Raw genomic sequence first — 20,000 nt, forward strand, 5'->3', positions numbered from 1 at the left:
CAAGGGGTAAATTACTCTTGATTAACGGTGTGTTAAAACGAGACTTTTCACCGAGACGTTCATAGTTTTCTTGATTTACGATTTGCCCGACGTGACTTCGTTTTGTATGTGTCCCTTTTTTTTTCTTTCGCCTTCTCTTGGTGGTATTTCATTTCTCTGAGTTATTGTCTGGGGGAATTAGCTGAAGCCCTTGTCAGAACGGTCGTTTTGAGTTCTTCCATTTATCGCGGGAATGTGTAGTATTCTTTTGTTTTTGTTTATGTGGAATTATCTAAGAAGTTTCGATTTCTTGACGATTTAATCATAAGAATTAAATTGGCTAAAATTCTTTGTCTGGATATTTCAGTTTATATATCAAGTTTCGTTTGTATGTACTGTACATTAGTGTTATTCTTATTTCTGGATGTTGAATATATATATATATATATATATATAAATTGTTATGGGTCAGGGAGATCATTCACATGCCTAAAAAGTATTTGTAGCTATAGGAGTCGAAGAGACACTCGCAAAACTAACATGTATTGCCCACAGTATTCCAAGTAAGGTGAACTGACAGCGCTACTACTTAACAGAGTGTTTTTATTATTTGTTAACAACCAAAGTTTTCGGTGATATTACTTTCATATTTGTTCTTTCTTCTTAAATTATCAATTTCCCATTTTTAAATTAAATTTCCTTCAAAGTTCTAGTAGGAAAGTTCCAAAGTCCAGGATTCCTTCACCAGTCCGCATTCTTGCGGTATTATACAATGTATCCCTCCCCTCTCTTCATTATGGTATTATCAACTGTATCCCCTACCATTGTGTGGTATTATTTGCTCTATTCAAACTTCGTTTGGCGTTATAACATTTCATTACCGCTATCTCATTGCAAATTGCAATGCAGAACAAGAACCAGTACTAGACCAAGGATGGCGTTACCCAAGAAAGAGTAACATATGTCATTGCGTCTTGGCGTTACCCTTTGAATAAATTTGAGAAATACGAAGACGTATGTTAGAGAATGGAAAAAAAAGAAAAAAAAAAGAAAAAAAAAAGCTTCTGAAGCAAAAAGACACTGTAATTCGGTCCTGTTCTGAATGTCTGAAATGTATTGCTTTTCCATTACTCGTAAATACACAACAAACTGAGCGTTAGGAATCTTCCATATCGCAAAGGGTGATTTTTCTTCCGATAAAGGTTTTGGAACATTAATGACTATAAATAATTTCTAAATTATTTTCATTATCATAATTTTTTATAAGATATAATTACCAGTAATAAAGGATTTCATTTCCTTTTTCCCATTATCTACTTACCTTATTATCCATATTTTTTCTGTATTTCATAAATCTTTCAAAAGTTGATCTTTGCTCTCATCTCATCTTGATATTGATTTACAGTTAGTTTATTTTCTTTATTTAATGCAAGGTTGCGAAGATAGTGCAAGGTTACAAAGATAGTGCTAGATCACAAAGATAGTGCAAGGTTACAAAGATAGTGCTAGATCACAAAGATAGTGCAAGGTTACAAAGATAGTGCTAGATCACAAAGATAGTGCAAGATTAATAAGATAGTGCAAGGTTACAAAGAAAGTGCTAGATCAAATAGATGGTGCAAGGTTACAAAGATAGTGCTAGATCACAACGATAGTGCAAGGTAACAAAAATAGTGCTAGATCACAAAGATAGTGCAAGGTTACAAAGATAGTGCTAGATCACATAGATAGTGCAAGGTTACAAAGATAGTGCTAGATCACATAGATGGTGCAAGGTTACAAAAATAGTGCTAGATAGAGCTAGATCACAAAGATACTGCAAGGTTACAAAGATAGTTTTGTAGATGGACTTGAATGTCCATGACAATAAGAAGAAGCATTTTTGTTCAAACTTTAATAATATTAAGGATCTTTAATATGTAAAAGTCAGCTTATTGTAATCAGAGTTGCTTCATCATTTACAGAATGTTGTCCAGCTATCTATCAGTACTTTTAGATCTATTTATCATCTTGTAGTTTAATTATTTGCTTGTTTCCTTTCCTCAACTGGGGTATTTCAACCTGTTGGAGCCCTTGGGCATATAGCATCTTGCTCTTCCAACTAGGGATATAACTTAGCTTGGACTAATAATAATAATAATAATAATGATATTATTATTATTATTATTATTATCATTATTATTATTATTATTAGGCAAGCTACAACCCTACTTGGTAAAGCAAGATGCTATAAGGCCAGGGGCTCCAACACTGAAAAATAACCCAGTGAGGAAAGGAAATAAGGCAATAAATAAACGATATAAGAAGTAATGAACAATCAAAATAAAACATCTAAACAAATCAACAGCATTAAAACAGATATTTCATATACAAACTATAAAAAGACTTAAGTAAGCCTGCTTAACATAAAAAACATTATAATAATAATAATAATAATAATAATAATAATAATAACAACAACAACCGTCAAATATTTCTACAAATCTTGAAGAATAATTCCAAACTGTAGTACTAATGTTATTATCGTTATCCTTATCATGAGGATCGATCTTTTCATTCCCATATACATTTGATATTCTCCTCAACCTTTACCCTTTGCCGCGTCCTCTGTCATTAGGTCTTCGCCCAAAAGATTAATTGTTCGTATGGAGTCTCTGGCGTTCGCATAAAAGGGGACCAGATCTAATTATTTAATTGAATAAATACCGAGAGAAGTCAGGTCCACTCCATTGCCAACTACAAATTATTGTGTGCCGTTCTCATGACTACGAACACGCAAAGTTCAAATGTATCCATGGGGAGGAGAGTCACAAGGTTCTACTCTCTTTTCAATGAATACACACTTACACACACACACACCATACACACACACACAAACGACCCGTCAAACTTGACTGACTGCTAAATATTTAGATAGATATGCACGCACTTACACACAGAATCAACCCTTCCCAACCCCCTAGACCTTTCCTTACTACAACACGCTAGTTTGGGGCAATTTGTGGCAGATTGCCACTTCCGGGTGGTTGCCGCACAGTGGTATAGTATATATATATATATATATATTATATATATATTTATTCAAGTAAACCATATATTTTTATACATTAATGTCTGGATTCTCTTAATGACCTTGGGATCAGAGCCCCAGGCGAAATCGCACAAACACAATAGTTTCTGACCGGCCGAAAATCGAACTTTGTTCCAGGAAACATGTATGAACAGTGGCATACCACTTGGCCACGAAGAAATAAGAAAAACACGTCTAGATGTGCAAAATTTATCATATATATATATATATATATATATATATATATATATATATATATATATATATATATATATATATATATATATATATATATATATATATATATGAATAAATTTCAACACAATATCGTGTTCAAATAGAAATAAATTTCTACCTCATGCTTGAAATCGAACCCTAGCCCCTTCTAATGAAAGGCCAGGTCGATTCCAACAATGCCACCAGAAGCCATGTGTGTGTGAGTGTGTGGGTGGGTGTGTGTATGTGAGTGTGCGTGTAAAGAGAGTAATAGAGATGCATTATTCTTTATCTTATGTCAGTAACATTTAATATAAAAATTTCGTACTTATCTCTTTAAACCATCGATTATCACCCAAAAACACTTAAAAAACACACAAAAACCCTTTAAAAAGTTATCCCGGAAAGGCACACTGACGTGAAGAGGTACTCAGATACTTCAAAATAAGATAAAAGTATCCCGTAATTACAGGAAAGAAGTTCAGACTAATGAGGGAAGTTGACTCTAATAGACATAATTAATCTTGTGTGTCAGTCATCGACCATTTAGGAAATCCTCGTGATGACAATGACTGTCTGTCTTACTGCCTTGTTTTTTTAATGTTGCTTCCTCTTCCTGAGAAATGTCCTACGAGTTCTTGATAGATGTTTCATAATGTTTGTTTACCTTTTATCTTTTGATGTAAGTCTTTTTTATACGTTAACAACCTTTGGTCTTTCAATATAAGTATCTGTTATCTTTTATTTATGTCTCTTTTTATGCTTTAACAATCTTTTATCTTTTAATTTATGTCTCTTTTTATACTTTAACAACATTCTATCTTTTAATATGTCTCCTTTCCTACTTTAACAACCTTTTATATTTTAATATAAGTCTCTGTTTATACTTTAACAACCTTTTATCTTTTAAATAAAGTTTTTTATACTTCAACAACTTTTTATCTATTAATATAAGTATCTTTTTATACTTAAACAACCTTTTATCTTTTAATATAAGTCTCTTTTTGTACTTTAACTACCTTTTACCTTTAAATATATGTCTTTTTTTTATTCTTTAATATATTAAAAGTATCTTTTTATACTTAAACAACCTTTTATCTTTTAATATAAGTCTCTTTTTATACTTTAACAGCGTTTTATCGTTAAATATAAGTCTATACTTCAACAACCTTTTATCTTTTAAGATATGTCTCTTTCTCTAGTTTTATATTATGAACGATATATTTCATTGTTGTTACTGTACTTAAAACATTTTATTTCAATTGATTGTTACTCCTTATAAAGTTCATTTATTTCCTTATTTCCATTCCTCACTGGGGTATTTTTCCCTGTTGGAGCCCTTGGGCTTATAGCATCCTGCTTTTTCAACTACGGTTGTAGCTGAGCTAGTAATAATAATAATTGTGTGCCATTGAATATCAGAACATCTCTATTCTAATATACATACTAATTATATTTTGTTCAAATATGTGTCTACAAAACTTCGTTAAAACGGATATTGGTTGATTACCAATGCTACAAAAACTGATGAGATATTTGAAGGTTTCATTTATGATAAATACTAATTTAAGATACAGAGTGATAATATATTGTTGAAATATGTGTTGAAATAACTTCGTTAAAGCGGATATTGGTTAGTTACCAATGTTGCAAAAGTTAATGAAAGATTTAAATATGTTTCCTATATTAAATACTATTTTAAGATACATAGTTACTATATTTCGTTCACATATGCGTTAATAAACTCTGTTAAAACGAGTATTGTTCAGTTAACAATGCTACAAAAGTAAAGGAGAGATTCAAACATGTTTCTTATGTTAAATCAAAATCCATCTATGTTGAGAAAAAGGTTTTAACTCAAACGTATTTTAGAATAATATCCAGGAATCGCTATTTTAAAGTGCAAAATGCTATTGTAACGATTTTTATCATGTGTATAAACACTTAAAAAAAACTAGTTTTATAGTTATATAATAAACACATCAAAGACGACCTTTTCCATAACATACGATGAGTGGAAGAATAATTTAATTAAGGAGATTAGTTCACGGATCTCCTTCGGTCATGACTCATGATGACTTGTCTCTCTCTCTCTCTCGTGACAGTTACCTAAGTTACGATAACATTTCTCGCGACAACATTGTACAGTACAGCTTGCCTCTTGCAGTTCTTTTATTCCTTTATTTACTGATTTTTTTTTTATATTATTATTATTATTCTACTGCAATCACGGTGGGTAAATGTCATTGAGTTTGCACATTTGTCTCCAAAGGCTTGATGAGAATTAAATCCATTTCATATTTTGACTTTAAACCTCCGTAGGTTATTGGGAAATGGGTATACATATATATATATATATATATATATATATATATATATATATATATATATATATATATATATATATATACACATATATCATATGTATATATATGTATACATATATATATATATATATATATATATATATATATATATATATATATATATATACATATATATACCTGTTTCACAATATGCAGGAGTGGGTTTAACGTAAACACACACACACTTTACAAATATATATATATATATATATATATATATATATATTATATATATATATATATATATATATACATATATACATATATATATATATATATATATATATATATATATATATATACATATATATATATATATATATATATATATATATATATATATATATATATATATATAATATACCCATTCCCCAATAACTAGGGAAGTTTAACATCAAAATATGCTATAAATTTATTTCTCATCAAGCCTTTGGGGACAAATGTGTAAACTCAATGACATTTACCATCCGTTATTGTTACCCACTCCAGTAAACCAACTACCAGGTTCCTATAATACTGTTTAGGTTATCTGTGTAATATGGACATTGAAGAAACACCCTCGTGATTTCAGTGTTGTTAGGAAATGGAAATTGTGTTTCTTGGCAACTATTTGCTTTTTTCCGTTATCAAATTTATTTGGTTAGGTTAGGGTAAGTTAAGATTGATTGATTGATTTTAAGTTTTCTGGCATCCTGACATCGAATGTGCCAGCAAGCCGTTAGGTGATAGCTGATAGGCGAGGTGAATGCAACTAAACTTTATTGAACAGATATCGAGTTTCTATACAGCGACTTCCGAGGAAGAACGTCACATAAATTCAAGATAAAGCTTGCGTTACCATGAAAACAAAGGCTTGTCTATTAACAGTGCAGGGAAGAACGAGTGATAAGATAAAATAATCAAAACCGTTAGGCCTACAGTGTACGAGCGTGTTTGAAACACGTGCGGTACATAGAGCTCATCATTGTCGCCGATATCATTTGTTATAACTGAAGACTAAAAGGAAATTCAATTAAGAGCCATAAAAGCGAAGATGTCATTTTCCAAGGTAAATATCTTTCAAAAGATCTGGTTCTTGAATAAATCTAAAATTGCTGCAAGTATAGAACAACACATCCTGCCCAAGAATCTGGGAAGTACGGAGGGTTGAGAGAAATATGAAAATATAATTTTTTCATTATGAAATGATAAATAATCTTTAGGGATTGTTGATCACATAAATCACGTTTCTTCTATTTTTTATTCACTCTGTCTTTCAATTCAACTCGATGACCTAAACAGCCATCTGCTTATGTCATCATAGTCTAGGACTCTAGGATGATCCTAAACTTAGAAAATAAAGAGATAATCGATATATGATCCAGTTCCTATCTGTCCCAAAGGACAAGGAAATCTAAAAAGAAAAAAAAAAACAAGAATAAATAAGATTTTCCTATCACTGCATTGCATACGGGCTTATTCTATTGAGAAGCAAGTATGTTGCGATTTGTGTGTGTGCGTGTGTTTGAGAGAAAGAGAAAGAGAGAGAGAGAGAGAGAGAGAGAGAGAGAGAGAGGAGAGAGAGAGAGAGAGAGAGAGAGAGAGAGAGAGAATGATGGATACAAAAGGCTGTGTTTTCCTACCTCAAGAAAACGAATAGTAACTTATACATACAAATTTCTTTACACTGGCGAAGCCTTTACCAACGCCCAGCGTACCAAGAAACAGAATGAGTTCCCCTTTCTCATTCTAACCCAACGCCACTGGAGAAAAGGCCGCGTATGGGGGGAGGGGTTAGCGAAGTAAATGCAGAATACAGACGAAGGAAGCGAAAAGGGCAAATTTCCCAGCCCCCTTTTCTGACCACGACGGCAGGTGCAGGTCTCAAGTTCTCCCTCAGGGCTTCCCCTTCAGAGGAAAGCAAACTCAAAGGGCGAAAGGTGAAGGGTGGCCCAGAGGTAGCCGGGTCCGAGGAGCTGAATATGAATGCGGTAATTGGCAAATTCGGTGTTGGGTTTGTATAGAACGCGCCCTGGACGGGGAAGTCTTGCCAGACTGGATATAATAGCGCGAGATATGGTGGGATTTCTTCCATATTTAGGAGAGTTTCCTGGTTGGATTTACGAAAGATTTTATTTCCTTGGGAGCTATAAAGAATAAATGATTGAAAACATTTGATTTTCCATAATAATCATCTGAAGCTAGAAAAAAGCTAAATTCCTTAAAATTGAAACATTTCCACAATATACATCAAATGCTGAGGAAAAATTACCTTTTGCCGTTTTTCTTATAAAAGCATAACAAAAATATTTCATGCAGACATTGCTCATGGCCACTGAATAGAAAATTTTGGCTGAGGAAATCAACTATTTCTCATAATATATAATAAAGAGTAAGTGTGTGGCTATATACATTATATATATATATATATATATATATATATATATATATATATATATATATATATGTATATATATATATATATATATATATATATATATATATATATATATGCACACACACCACACACACACACATATATATATATATATATATATATATATATATATATATATATGCACACACACACACACACATATATATATATATATATGTATATATATATATATATATATATATATATATATATATATATATATTCCTCTCACGCTGAGAACAACAACAACAACAATCTCTCACAAATTGCCGAAACTAGTGTGTTGCAGTTAGGAAAGGGGAAGGGGTGGGAAGAATGAAACTGTGTGTATGTGTGCGCGTGCGTGCTTATCCATCTAAATATTTGTCAGTCACATTTGACGGTTTGCATACACAAGTAAATAACATTGTTAATGGATTTTCAGGTCTGACGGCCGAGCTGTTCTACGTACGTGAGGGTGTCGTCAACGATTACGCCCTGAACTGGATTGTCCCCGTACCAGCAGATGTGCACTCGCTCTATTTCACGTGGGAAGCCACAACTAAGAAACAGGTAGGAGTTCTGAGACTATTCACCAAGATTTAAAAGATTCAGGGAAACTATCACTTTTCATTTCCTTATTTTCATTCTTCATTGGGTTATTTTCCCTGTTGGAGCCCTTGGGCTTATAGCATCCTGCTTTTCAAATAGGGTTGTAGCTTAGCAAGTAATAATAATAATAATAACAACAGCAATAATAATAATAATTATAACAACAACAACAACAATAATAATAATAATAATAATAATAATAATAATAATAATAATAATAATAATAATAATAATAATAATATTTGGCTATTTTACCTGTTGGAACCCTTGGGCATATAGCATCCTGCTTCTCATACTGGGGTTGTAGGTTAGCAAGTAATAATAATAATAATAATAATAATAATAATAATAATAATAATAATAATAATAATAATAAAGTATGATTCACCAGTCATCACCAAGATCAGAAATTGTTTGCAAATGATTTAACCTAAAATCGGTATGATTCACGAAAGCTACCATCATTATTTCAACTGTGACTCACCGAGTGACTAAATTTGACACCAAAATAAGCAAGATTCGATATAGCCTTTTAAGAAAAGAAGCTGTTCTTTAATGCCTTAACCGAAATTAGGTATGATTCACTGCAGGTAATACCATTAACTCAACTGTAACTCACTGAGAGACGAAATTCAACACCAATCTAGCCAAGACTGACTAAACCCATCTAAAAATCCTGCAGTTCACGTTTAAAGCTTTTGTAAATTAACTAATCACTCAGAGAGACGAAGGAAGATACAATAGGTACATTAGAAGTAAGATTTCATAAAGTTTCTACAGGGTTCAGCGGATTCAAAAGTTTCCAGAAAGACACAATTAAGAATAAATGAAAACACCCCCCCCCCCAAAGAAAAAAAAAACAATATTCAATAAGACAGTGACCAGTAAGTTGATTCCTGGTTCTTTTTTTACTGTTATTTGATTCCCGGTATTTTGATTCCCGATAAGTTGACCCCCAGTATTGTTGATACTCTGAAATTTGATTCCCACCTGACCATACCTATTCGGCTAAATAAGCCAACAGACCATTTATTTACTAAATAAGGTAGTTCTTTAATTAAGCAAATGGACTATTTATTTACAAAAACAAACTTCCAAATAAAGAAACGCTTTATTAACTATTTTTTTTTATTTAGAATAAAGTCAGTCTTTACCCATGCCTCATACCATTGGAGGACAGAAATTCGTAGACGATTTAAATCACACATGCGAGAAGCATAGAACAAATGCTGATGGATCAAAAATTTATCAGAAGTGTGATGTGAAGAGCTGTAAAGCACGCCTGTGGCAGGGTGACGGAAAATTCTAAAAGCATTTTGCAATAAAAACTGAAAGAGTCAACAAATATCGACTGAAAACAGCTAAGTTTCACTGCTGTATGTTCAATAGGCCTACACAGATTCAGTTCATGTTTGACAGTGAACAAGTGTGTATTTAGAGCTTGACAGTAGGGCCTACTATAGGTCTGTAATTTAGTTCACCAAAATATCAGACGAACTTAGGAAATTCGAATGAAAATAAGAAATAATTCCAAATGTTTTTCATGATGTTTACTATGCAAAAGGGTTACGAAATACTCTTGAAAGTTTTTATGACAGATTTTGTACTAATGTTAATTATTTCCTCTCCTCACTGAGCTATTTTTTCCCTGTAGGAGGCCTTGGGCTTATAGTATCCCGCATTTCCAACTAGGGTTGTACTTAGCTAATAATAATAATAATAATAATAATAATAATAATAATAATAATGAGAGACGATCTGTTATCATTCGAATTTCATAAAATATATCAGATTCCATTGATGTTAACAGTTCGGGTATCAAAAAACTCCTAGAGCAGATCTCCTTTACTAAAAATAAAACTCCATTGTAAATACAGTGATATGTACATACACATCGTATTATACATGTATGATCGTAACGAGAAAACTAAATTCTCCTTCGTATAAAAACACAAATAAAAATACAACAAAAACATAAAAGGGCGTAAACTCATAACTACATACACAACATAAATTATGTACTGATACATAACTGAAAACGAATATGCATACACATCGTATTGTACATGTATGATCCCAACGAGAAAAACTAAACTCTCCATCGTATAAAAGACACAACTATAAATACAACACAAACATAAAAGACGTAAACTTCTACATACATACACAGCATAAATTATGTACTGATACATGTCTGAATATGAATATAAACAGTATAGGTAAACATCAAGAACTTGCCACAGAGCCTCCATCCTAGTAGAACTTTGGTGTTTGCTTAACGCGTATTTCATGATTTTATAATCAGAAGCCAAGGCTCATGTTTCGGCCAAGTTTCTTGTTAGATTTCGTGGTAGAAATTTCGGTATGTTATTACAAACCAATCTCCTGCAGCCAGCGGGATGTTGTTTCTTCTCCATGCCCGCGTGTATTTCCCCGAGGCCTGATTCTCTGGGTTGAAGAAGTTTATGAGAGAGAGAGAGAGAGAGAGAGAGAGAGAGAGAGAGAGAGAGAGAGAGGGAGAGAGAGAGAGAGAGAGAGAGAATGTTACAGACATTTTCATTTGTACACATTTATATATACAGTATATGTTCTCTTTCTTGAGGGTACACTCGGGCACGCTGTTCTTTCTTGTTTCTCATCTTGTTTTGTTAAAGTTTTTATAGTTTATATGGGAAATATTTATTTTAATGCTGTTACTCTTATTAACATATTTTATTTTAATTGTTAATTACTTCTCTTTTAGTTTCCTTATGTCTTTTCCTCACTAGGCTATTTTCCTTGTTGGAGTCCCTGGGCTTATAGCATCCTGCTTTTCCAACTAGGGTTGTAGATTAGAAAGTAATAATAATAATAATGTGTATATTGATGTATATATATATATATATATATATATATATATATATATATATATGTATACACATATGTATGTTTATATATATCATCATATTCATCATCTCCTCCTGCGCCTACTGACGCAAAGGGCCTCAGTTACATTTCGCCAGTCGTCTCTATCTTGAGCTTTTAAATCAATGTTTCTCCCGTCATCATCACCTACTTCACGCTTCTCAGTCCTCAGTCATGTAGGCTTGGGTTTTCCAACTCTTCTAGTGCCTTGTGCCTTGTGGAGCCCAGTTGAAAGTTTGGTGAACTCTGTGTATGTAAGTATGTATGTATGTATATATATATATATATATATATATATGAATATATATATATATATATATATATATATATATATATATATTCATATATATATATATATATATATATATATATATATATATATATATATATATATATATATATATATACACTCACACACACACACACATAAATATAGGATAAAACTGTGCAAGGTTATAACAAAGGAATTTCCTTATAAATCACAAAGTAATTATAAATGGTTATATCTGCCACGTTGATGTAATACAGTATTTCATTTAACTGTTATTTAGAACGTCATTACTTCCTGATAATCATTGTAGGTGGAAAGTGCCGTCAGTGCAACTCATAAAGTGCAATGTAGGCGTTATTAACGGACTTATTCAGTTACTTTTGATCCATCTTTTATTCATCTGCTTCCTTCCAGATTTCTATCTATAGTCAATTATTTTTAGTGAGGCAGATTGGGACCGGCTCGCAGGGGTGTCCCTTTAGCTCGGAAAAGTTACCTGATCGCTGATTGGTTGGACAAGATAATTCTAACCAATTAGGTAGCAGGAAACTTTTTCGAGCTAAAAGGGCACTGCTGCGAGTCGGTGCAAATGCGACTCATTAAAAAAATTGAGTATAGTTTCGTTTATCATTAAATATCACACATATGGAGTTTTCCATTAGTTGAATGGCCTCCCTAGACTTAGCGCTTGGTCATATAGCCCAAATAGCACAAATCTAATCCAATCTATGATGAAAGATAAGTACTATAAACTTTGTTCAAATTGCTGATATGATTACATGACAAGGTGTGAAGTACTTGGACGAAATTTATGACTCGTTTGTCTTTGTTTTCTCCTTGTCACATTGTCAAATTACTATCCTCAAGTCGTGTTATCAACTCCACATCCTTATATACTTAAGAGCATCGTTATCTCAAATTGGCGGAAGCAGGTGGACGGGGGGGGGGGGGGGTTGGAGGGTGGAGGAAAGACACTAACTCCTAAGACACTAAAATCCTCAAGGTAATGCAGGATGGAAGGAGCGCTAGATATCCGCCCCTTTCAGAGCAATTGTACCTTGAAGGAATAATAGATTTCTTCCAACTCCCTCGAGCTCAGGTACAAAGGGCAAGGCATAGATCCTGCTTGCAACAATCCCCAAAGTGGCTAAAAATAAAAATAAAGATGTGTAAATTGTTAATTTAGATGGTTTATGTTTATGTAAAAATGTTAATGTATACTGTAAACATACTGTAAATATTGTGACTGAAAAATGTAATTTACCTTTTTAAATAAAAAGATAAAAAAAAAAATCCGAACACCATGCTTTTTTCTTACAGGAGTAAGTGGGAAGTATGTTTTCCGACTGCATGTTGCTATTCGTTTCTTTGTCTACAATAAAATCAGCATAAAAAGACTGTAACCGGGTTGCAGCATTTCACAGAATGTCTCCGTAAATGACGTCCCATTTATACGATATGAAATAGAATTAATGGTTTATAGTGGATTTCGAGCATTATGTTCACACTAGTATAGGTGACCCGTCAAAAATGACGGCTAAATATTCAAATAGGTATACACACATACCCTTGCCACACCTACCCCCTTCCTAACTAAAACTCTCACTAAGGTATGACTACTTCTTCTTCCCTTACCCGAGGGACGGGGAGAGACCGATTACTTATAGGTTTGGCAATACCACTGAGGTGACAGCATATAAATATACATATATATACATATTTATATATACACATATATAAACTATATATATATATATATATATATATATATATATATATATATATATATATATATATATATATATATATATATATATATGGCCAGACAGTTGTTCTTTATGATATAAAAGAAATGGTTTCGATTTGCTCAGCGTGGTTAGGTATAGCAAGCATAATAATTCAATATTCCCCCAGAATAAACCGATGTCTGTGTGAACAAATGTAGTCAAAAGAGTTCTGTTGATAGTCAACTGTAGTGGACCGCAGACAGGTTGTGGAAGACAAATCGATAAGGCTTTCCTTTCTAAGAATACTGACTGATTAACTGATTTCAAGTTTTCTGACATTCTAACATCGAAGGTTATTGACGCCAATATAATTTTCTATAAATAGAGAATAAAGGGAAATTCTTTTAAAACCATGAAAACGATGTCCTTTTAAACTTTAAATAGCTCTCAACAGACCTTCTTCTGAAGTGAATTTAAAAATACAGCTAGCATTGTACAGCACATCCTGCCCATGAATCTTGGCAAGGACGAACCTGCCATCCACAACTCCAGCTTAGATTCGAAATGGCAACATAGACAAATTGATGGATATAAGTAATTTTCAAACTGTGGAGAAATATATAGAGCAAAGAACCTGCATCCTTTATCACTACACGCAACAACGCTAACCCATTTTTTGTAATTGATTTCTGTAATTCACATCCTGTATGGTACAGGTCATTACATAGAACCTGTTTTCAATTGTGATTCTCAAGTGTCACTAAGTCGTTTTGTTTTATCGCCGAGAAAAAAAAAGGTTACCGAACACTTCATTAGCTGATATACTTCTGATGTTTACGGCCATATTTCTCCCCCTCGAGTTATTTATATGTCAGTTGCTTATCAACAAGTAGTTATTATCTGCAGTTCCATTTCCTTTGCGCTATTATCTGTCACTTCATCTGAGCAGATATTGCATGCTCGTTGAACAATGAAATAGTGTTATGATATTGTTTTATAGCAGGGTATATAACTTCCTTGTATGTCGGAGTACACATGCGTATGCACAAACATACAAACATACAAAAGATAACTTTTATGTTATGATTGATATAAAGGTCAATTACAGCCGTTAGTGATCAACCTTGCTCGCTCGACCTCCGGGTCCAAGACTAATGGATATTGTTACGGGGTTGAGAGGGGATTTAGGGAAGGAGGTTAGGGGAGGGGGTTTTGGAGGGAGGAGGTTTGGGGGAAGGGAAGGGGGTTTTGGATGGTGGGGGTTTAAGAAGAGGTGGTTTTGGGGGGAGGGTTTTAAGAAGGGTGTTTTGGGGGAGGGTATTTTGATCAACCTTGTTTGCTCGACCCCCGGGTCCTAGACTAATGTATATTGTTACGGGGTTGGGAGTGGGTTTTTGGGAGGGGTTTTTAGGAGAAGGGGTTTTGGGGAGAGGGTTTTGAGGGGGATGGGGTTTTGTGGAGGGGGTTTGAGGGGAGGGTAATTGTAGGAGATATTTTGGGGAGGGTATTTTGGGAAAGGGGGTTTTGTAGGGAGAGGGTTTTGGGGGAGAGGGTTTTGTGAGAGCGGGTTTGGGGGAGGGGATAAAAGGGAGAGGTATCGGAAGAGGGTTTTTTGGGGGAGAGGGTTTTAGGAGGGGTGTTTTGGGGGGAGGATGTTTTGAGGGAGGGTGTTTTGGGAAGGAGGTTTTTTTTTTTGGGGGGGGGGGGGGGCTTTAGGGGAAGGGGCTTTAGGGGAGGGGGTTTTCGGGGAGGGGGTTTTGGGTGAGGGTGTTTTAGGGGTAGGGAGTTTTGGGAGTGGTCCTCTTAGTTTCCTAAGCCCTTGACCTTTCATTGTCCTTGAAGGAGTTTTTTTTTTTCGTTTTTGTGGTCTTGCATTACGCTACCGACATTGTTATAAAGGAATTTTGATATGTTTCCTATTCGAAATGGTCTTTCTTTTCTTAAGATTTTAAAGGACCAACATAATGTTTGCTATTTTTGTATTCTTCATAATCTTGCTTGATATTTTATTTATTTTGCAATTCCCGTTAAAAAAATATACACTAAACCATATCTTTCGTTATTCCTAAAGTTTTCCTATATTTCCATCTTTGCTTCGGTATATCTCAACTCAAGGAATTCCAAATTTATCGGTTTATTTCTATTTTTTTTTCTTCAAGTTAAATCGAGTTTCGAAAGATTCTTTTTTCTGTTGATTACATCTTTTATTTTCAATCTCCTCTAAACATTAATTTTTTCATTAATCAAAATCTCCACTTTGGTATATCTTGAGCACTTGCCTTATAACAAGAACAGGAGCACGTGCGTGCGCACACGCAAATTTTTTCAGTAGTCTCCTCAACAGTTATTCCCTTTGACACCCGCGCACACGAAACGTTTATGAGAATAATCATTATGCCGCGAAACGACTCATTAAACCTAACGCCTTGTTCCGCCCATCTTGAAGAATTTCCAGGTAAGTGGGAGAGATAATGGTTCTCTCTCACCTGGACGTCCAACAGACGCCGTCATTACCACGCTTCTCCAGGATGTGGAATTACGAGAGGAACTACCCAAAATCACACCAAGTTGTGTACTAATTCACCATTCTTCATTTTCTTCTTCTTCCTCTTCTTTTCTGACGAGGGACTCCAAAACTCATTTACGTCGACGTCCTTCTTTTCCTTGACGTGGATAGAAAACACGAAGGAAGTAATTCCTCCGTAAAACAGGGTTTACACGGTCGAAGGGTTTGTCGAACGCTATTCGACAGACAAGTGTTTGAAATGTCGAACGGGGATCGACAGACAAGTCTTTGAAGTGATGTTCAAACGCGTGAACGGGGTAACTGGTTGTCGAACACGTTCGTCGAACAGTTCGAACGCTTCACTTTCCACAAACTTTATGCATTTGTGACTGACTCCACCTCTTCGAACCGTTTGTAGGCAGGTTCGACGACCAGGTTCGACAAACCGTTCGACCGTATGAACCCCGCTCAACACTTATTGCGTTATTAGTGTAATGGTTTTACTAACACCGTTTCTCTGGTGCTTTTAACACCTTTGAAGTGATTGTCGTAACGATGTAAATAATTACGGTACATTTAAGTTATCCGGTTGCTTCAGGGGGTTCTTTTATTATCAGGTTTTCCTCGTCTTTTCTCTTTCATCACGAAAGGCAGTTCACACTTGGGTCACCTTGTAGGTAATTAAAGTAATAGTGTTAGTAATGAACATTCTTCTCGCGAGTAATTCTTGCTAATATGCTGCTCGTCGAGGATTTTAATCGGACTTTCCTCATTACTTTTCTTAAGGACTTGAGTTATAAGCAAAATTATATATGAAATAAGGAATGAAGTCTGTTGAGAGAGAGAGAGAGAGAGAGAGAGAGAGAGAGAGAGAGAGAGAGAGAGAGAGAGAGAGAGAGAGAGAGATTCTTATAATCCTGAATGTTTAACAATGCTTCACCAGAATATCAAAAACTGTTTTCTGAAATTATTCAATACAATTTCACAATAATAAGTGCAGTTGCACAAACACAAACACAAACACATATGTATATGTAAACACCAATATATTTGCTAATATAAACATTTATATATACACATAAACCCACATATACTGGGTATACACACACACACACACACACACACACGTATATATATATATATATATATATATATATATATATATATATACATATAATTATATATATATATATATATATATATATATAATCATATATATATATATATATATATGTATATATATAATTATATATATGTATATATATAATTACTGTATATATATATATATATATATATATATATATATATATATATATATATATATATATATATATATATATAATTACTGTATATATATTTATATATATGTATATATATATATAAATATATATATATATATATATATATATATATATATATATATATATACATATTTTTTTTGATACACACGTATATATATGTATATAAACTCATACTATATATAAATATATATATATATATATATATATATATATATATATATATATATTATGATACACATGTATATATATGTATGTAAACTGATAATATATATATATATATATATATATATATATATATATTATGATACACACGTATATATATGTATGTAAACTGATACTATATATATATATATATATATATATATATATATATATATATATATATATATTATGATACACACGTATATATATGCATGTAAACTGATACTATATATATATATATATATATATAAATATATATATATATGTATATATATACAGTATATAAATATATATATATATATATATATATATATATATATATATATATATATATATATATATATATATATATATATATATATATATATGGGGTGGGGTGGGGTGGGGGGTGAGTGTGCTGGTGTATATGTACCTATATGTATTATACAATGTTCACAGACTTACCAACCCGAGCTAAACTAACAGCAGAAATATTGAAATAAAATATCATTCAAATAGAAAATAATCAGATTTCAGATTGCAGATAGTTCTGCCTTGATGTAGAGGTCAAGAAATTGAGATATGAAGTAATTAGACCCAATAAAAACTTGCTTGTCTGATTAAAATGGAATACGTGGGATATGCTAAAATGTTTATTTATCTACAGAAGATGAATAAAAAAAAAATAGATGAACGAAAACAAATGACAACGAAAGATTTATCACTGAAATAGATAACAAATAAAAAAATCCATGTCTTAGAATGGCCGAAGGTATAAACTGACGCGTTTTTTTCAATGTATTTCGTGAATTTAATATCTAATTATTATAAGAGAAGATCAAATGCGATAGGCATTCGATATACAAATCAAAATACGGATTTGGATTTAATGGGCACACAGCTGTACGAAAATAATTCCAAGAGCAGCTTCGCATGAAAAAATTCACAACTTAAAATGGCAAGGAAAAAGAAATAATAATATCCGTGAGATGTGAAGGCCAAGATAATGACATGGCAAGCATATGATAATTAGAGAGAATGCTTATCTCAGCCCTTATAAAAACCAGAATACTTTTTATTGCGACCGCATAGTTGCAAGGAGATCGTAAGATTGCAGAATGCACTGGGAGAATGCCTTGCTAGGCATCTGCGCAGATAGTATTACTGAATATGCCCGCATAATGAGCCTCGGATGATTTACGGATATGATTTTGATGACTCGGCAAATCCAAGAAGGAGGTTCGATGTAGTTCAGTATGTTCTGTGATACCCCGACGCCCAAGTATGGCTAGGGCAAATGAGGCATTGACTCTCGTCCGTCCGAACACTTGAAGCCTGTGGCGAGACTTATCAGTAAATGGTAGGTGCAAACACATAAGAAACATTGTTTATTGTGCAAGTCTGTGTGTTTCTGTGTGGGTGCTAGCTATTTGAAGCTGTGTATAGGAGCTTATGTACATAAACTTTAAAGGCGTTTCGAAAGACAAATGTGGAACATTTATGAACGTTAGTGAATGTGTATTAATTAATGTGGGTATCATGTACTTCTAATTCCGCGTTAAGAAGATTTGTCAACTGATGCTAATTATTATTATTATTATTATTATTATTATTATTATTATTATTATTATTATTATTATTATTATTATTATTAGCTAAACTACAACCCTAGTTGGAAAAGCAGACGCTAAAGGCCCAGTGAGGAAAGGAAATAAGGAGATGAGTAAACTATAAGAAGAGTAATGAAAAATTAATATGAAATATCTTAAGATCAGTAACAAAATAGATCAGTCATACATAAATTATGAAGAGAGACTCATGTCAGCCTTTTCAACATAAAAAAAAAAAAAAAACATTCGCTGCAAGTTTGAACTTCTAAAGTTCCACGTTGGTTTATATTGACGGCCATTATATCGTAGTAAAACTTTTGAATCAGTCCAACCCATCCAGCTCCTTTAATATTAATCCAACCCCTTTATAGAATACTCCGGCTACTTTAGTATCATTCCAAAGCCTTTCTAGAATACTCCGGCTACTTTAGTATTATTCCAAACCCTTTCTAGAATACTCCGGCTGCTTTAGTATTATTCCAAACCCTTTCTAGAATACTCCGGCTATATTAGTATTATTCCAACTCTTTTCCAGAATACTCCAGCTCCATTAGTATTAATTTAACCCTTTTCTAGAAAACTCCAGCTTCTTTAGTATTAATCCAACCCCTTTCTAGAATAAACCACTTCTTTACTATTATTCCAAACCCTTTTTAGAGTACTCTGGCTTCTTTACTGTTATTCCAACCCCTTTCTAGAATACTCCGGCTCCTTTAGTATTATCTCAACTCCTTTCTTGAATAATCCAGTTTCTTTAGTATGAATTCAACCCTTTTCTAGAATACTCCGGCTCCTTTAGTACTATTCCAACACCTCTCCAGAATACCCCAGCTCCTTTAGTATGGATTCAACCCTTTACTATT

The 20,000-nt window shown here is 33.1% G+C and overlaps 1 protein-coding gene across 1 annotated transcript in view; it reads left to right on the forward strand.

Moving 5' to 3' along the window:
• LOC137643527 (tyrosine-protein kinase Dnt-like) overlaps positions 1–20,000 on the forward strand; it is a 78,085-nt gene that overhangs the window by 45,463 nt on the left and 12,622 nt on the right. Inside the window, exon 3 of the mRNA XM_068376276.1 lies at positions 8,472–8,599. Within this exon, the coding sequence (XP_068232377.1) occupies positions 8,472–8,599 (128 nt within the window). The remainder of the gene's footprint in view (positions 1–8,471; positions 8,600–20,000) is intronic.

The sequence above is a fragment of the Palaemon carinicauda genome, chromosome 7 (assembly GCF_036898095.1).
Source record: "Palaemon carinicauda isolate YSFRI2023 chromosome 7, ASM3689809v2, whole genome shotgun sequence".
Taxonomy (NCBI): Eukaryota; Metazoa; Arthropoda; class Malacostraca; order Decapoda; family Palaemonidae; genus Palaemon; species Palaemon carinicauda.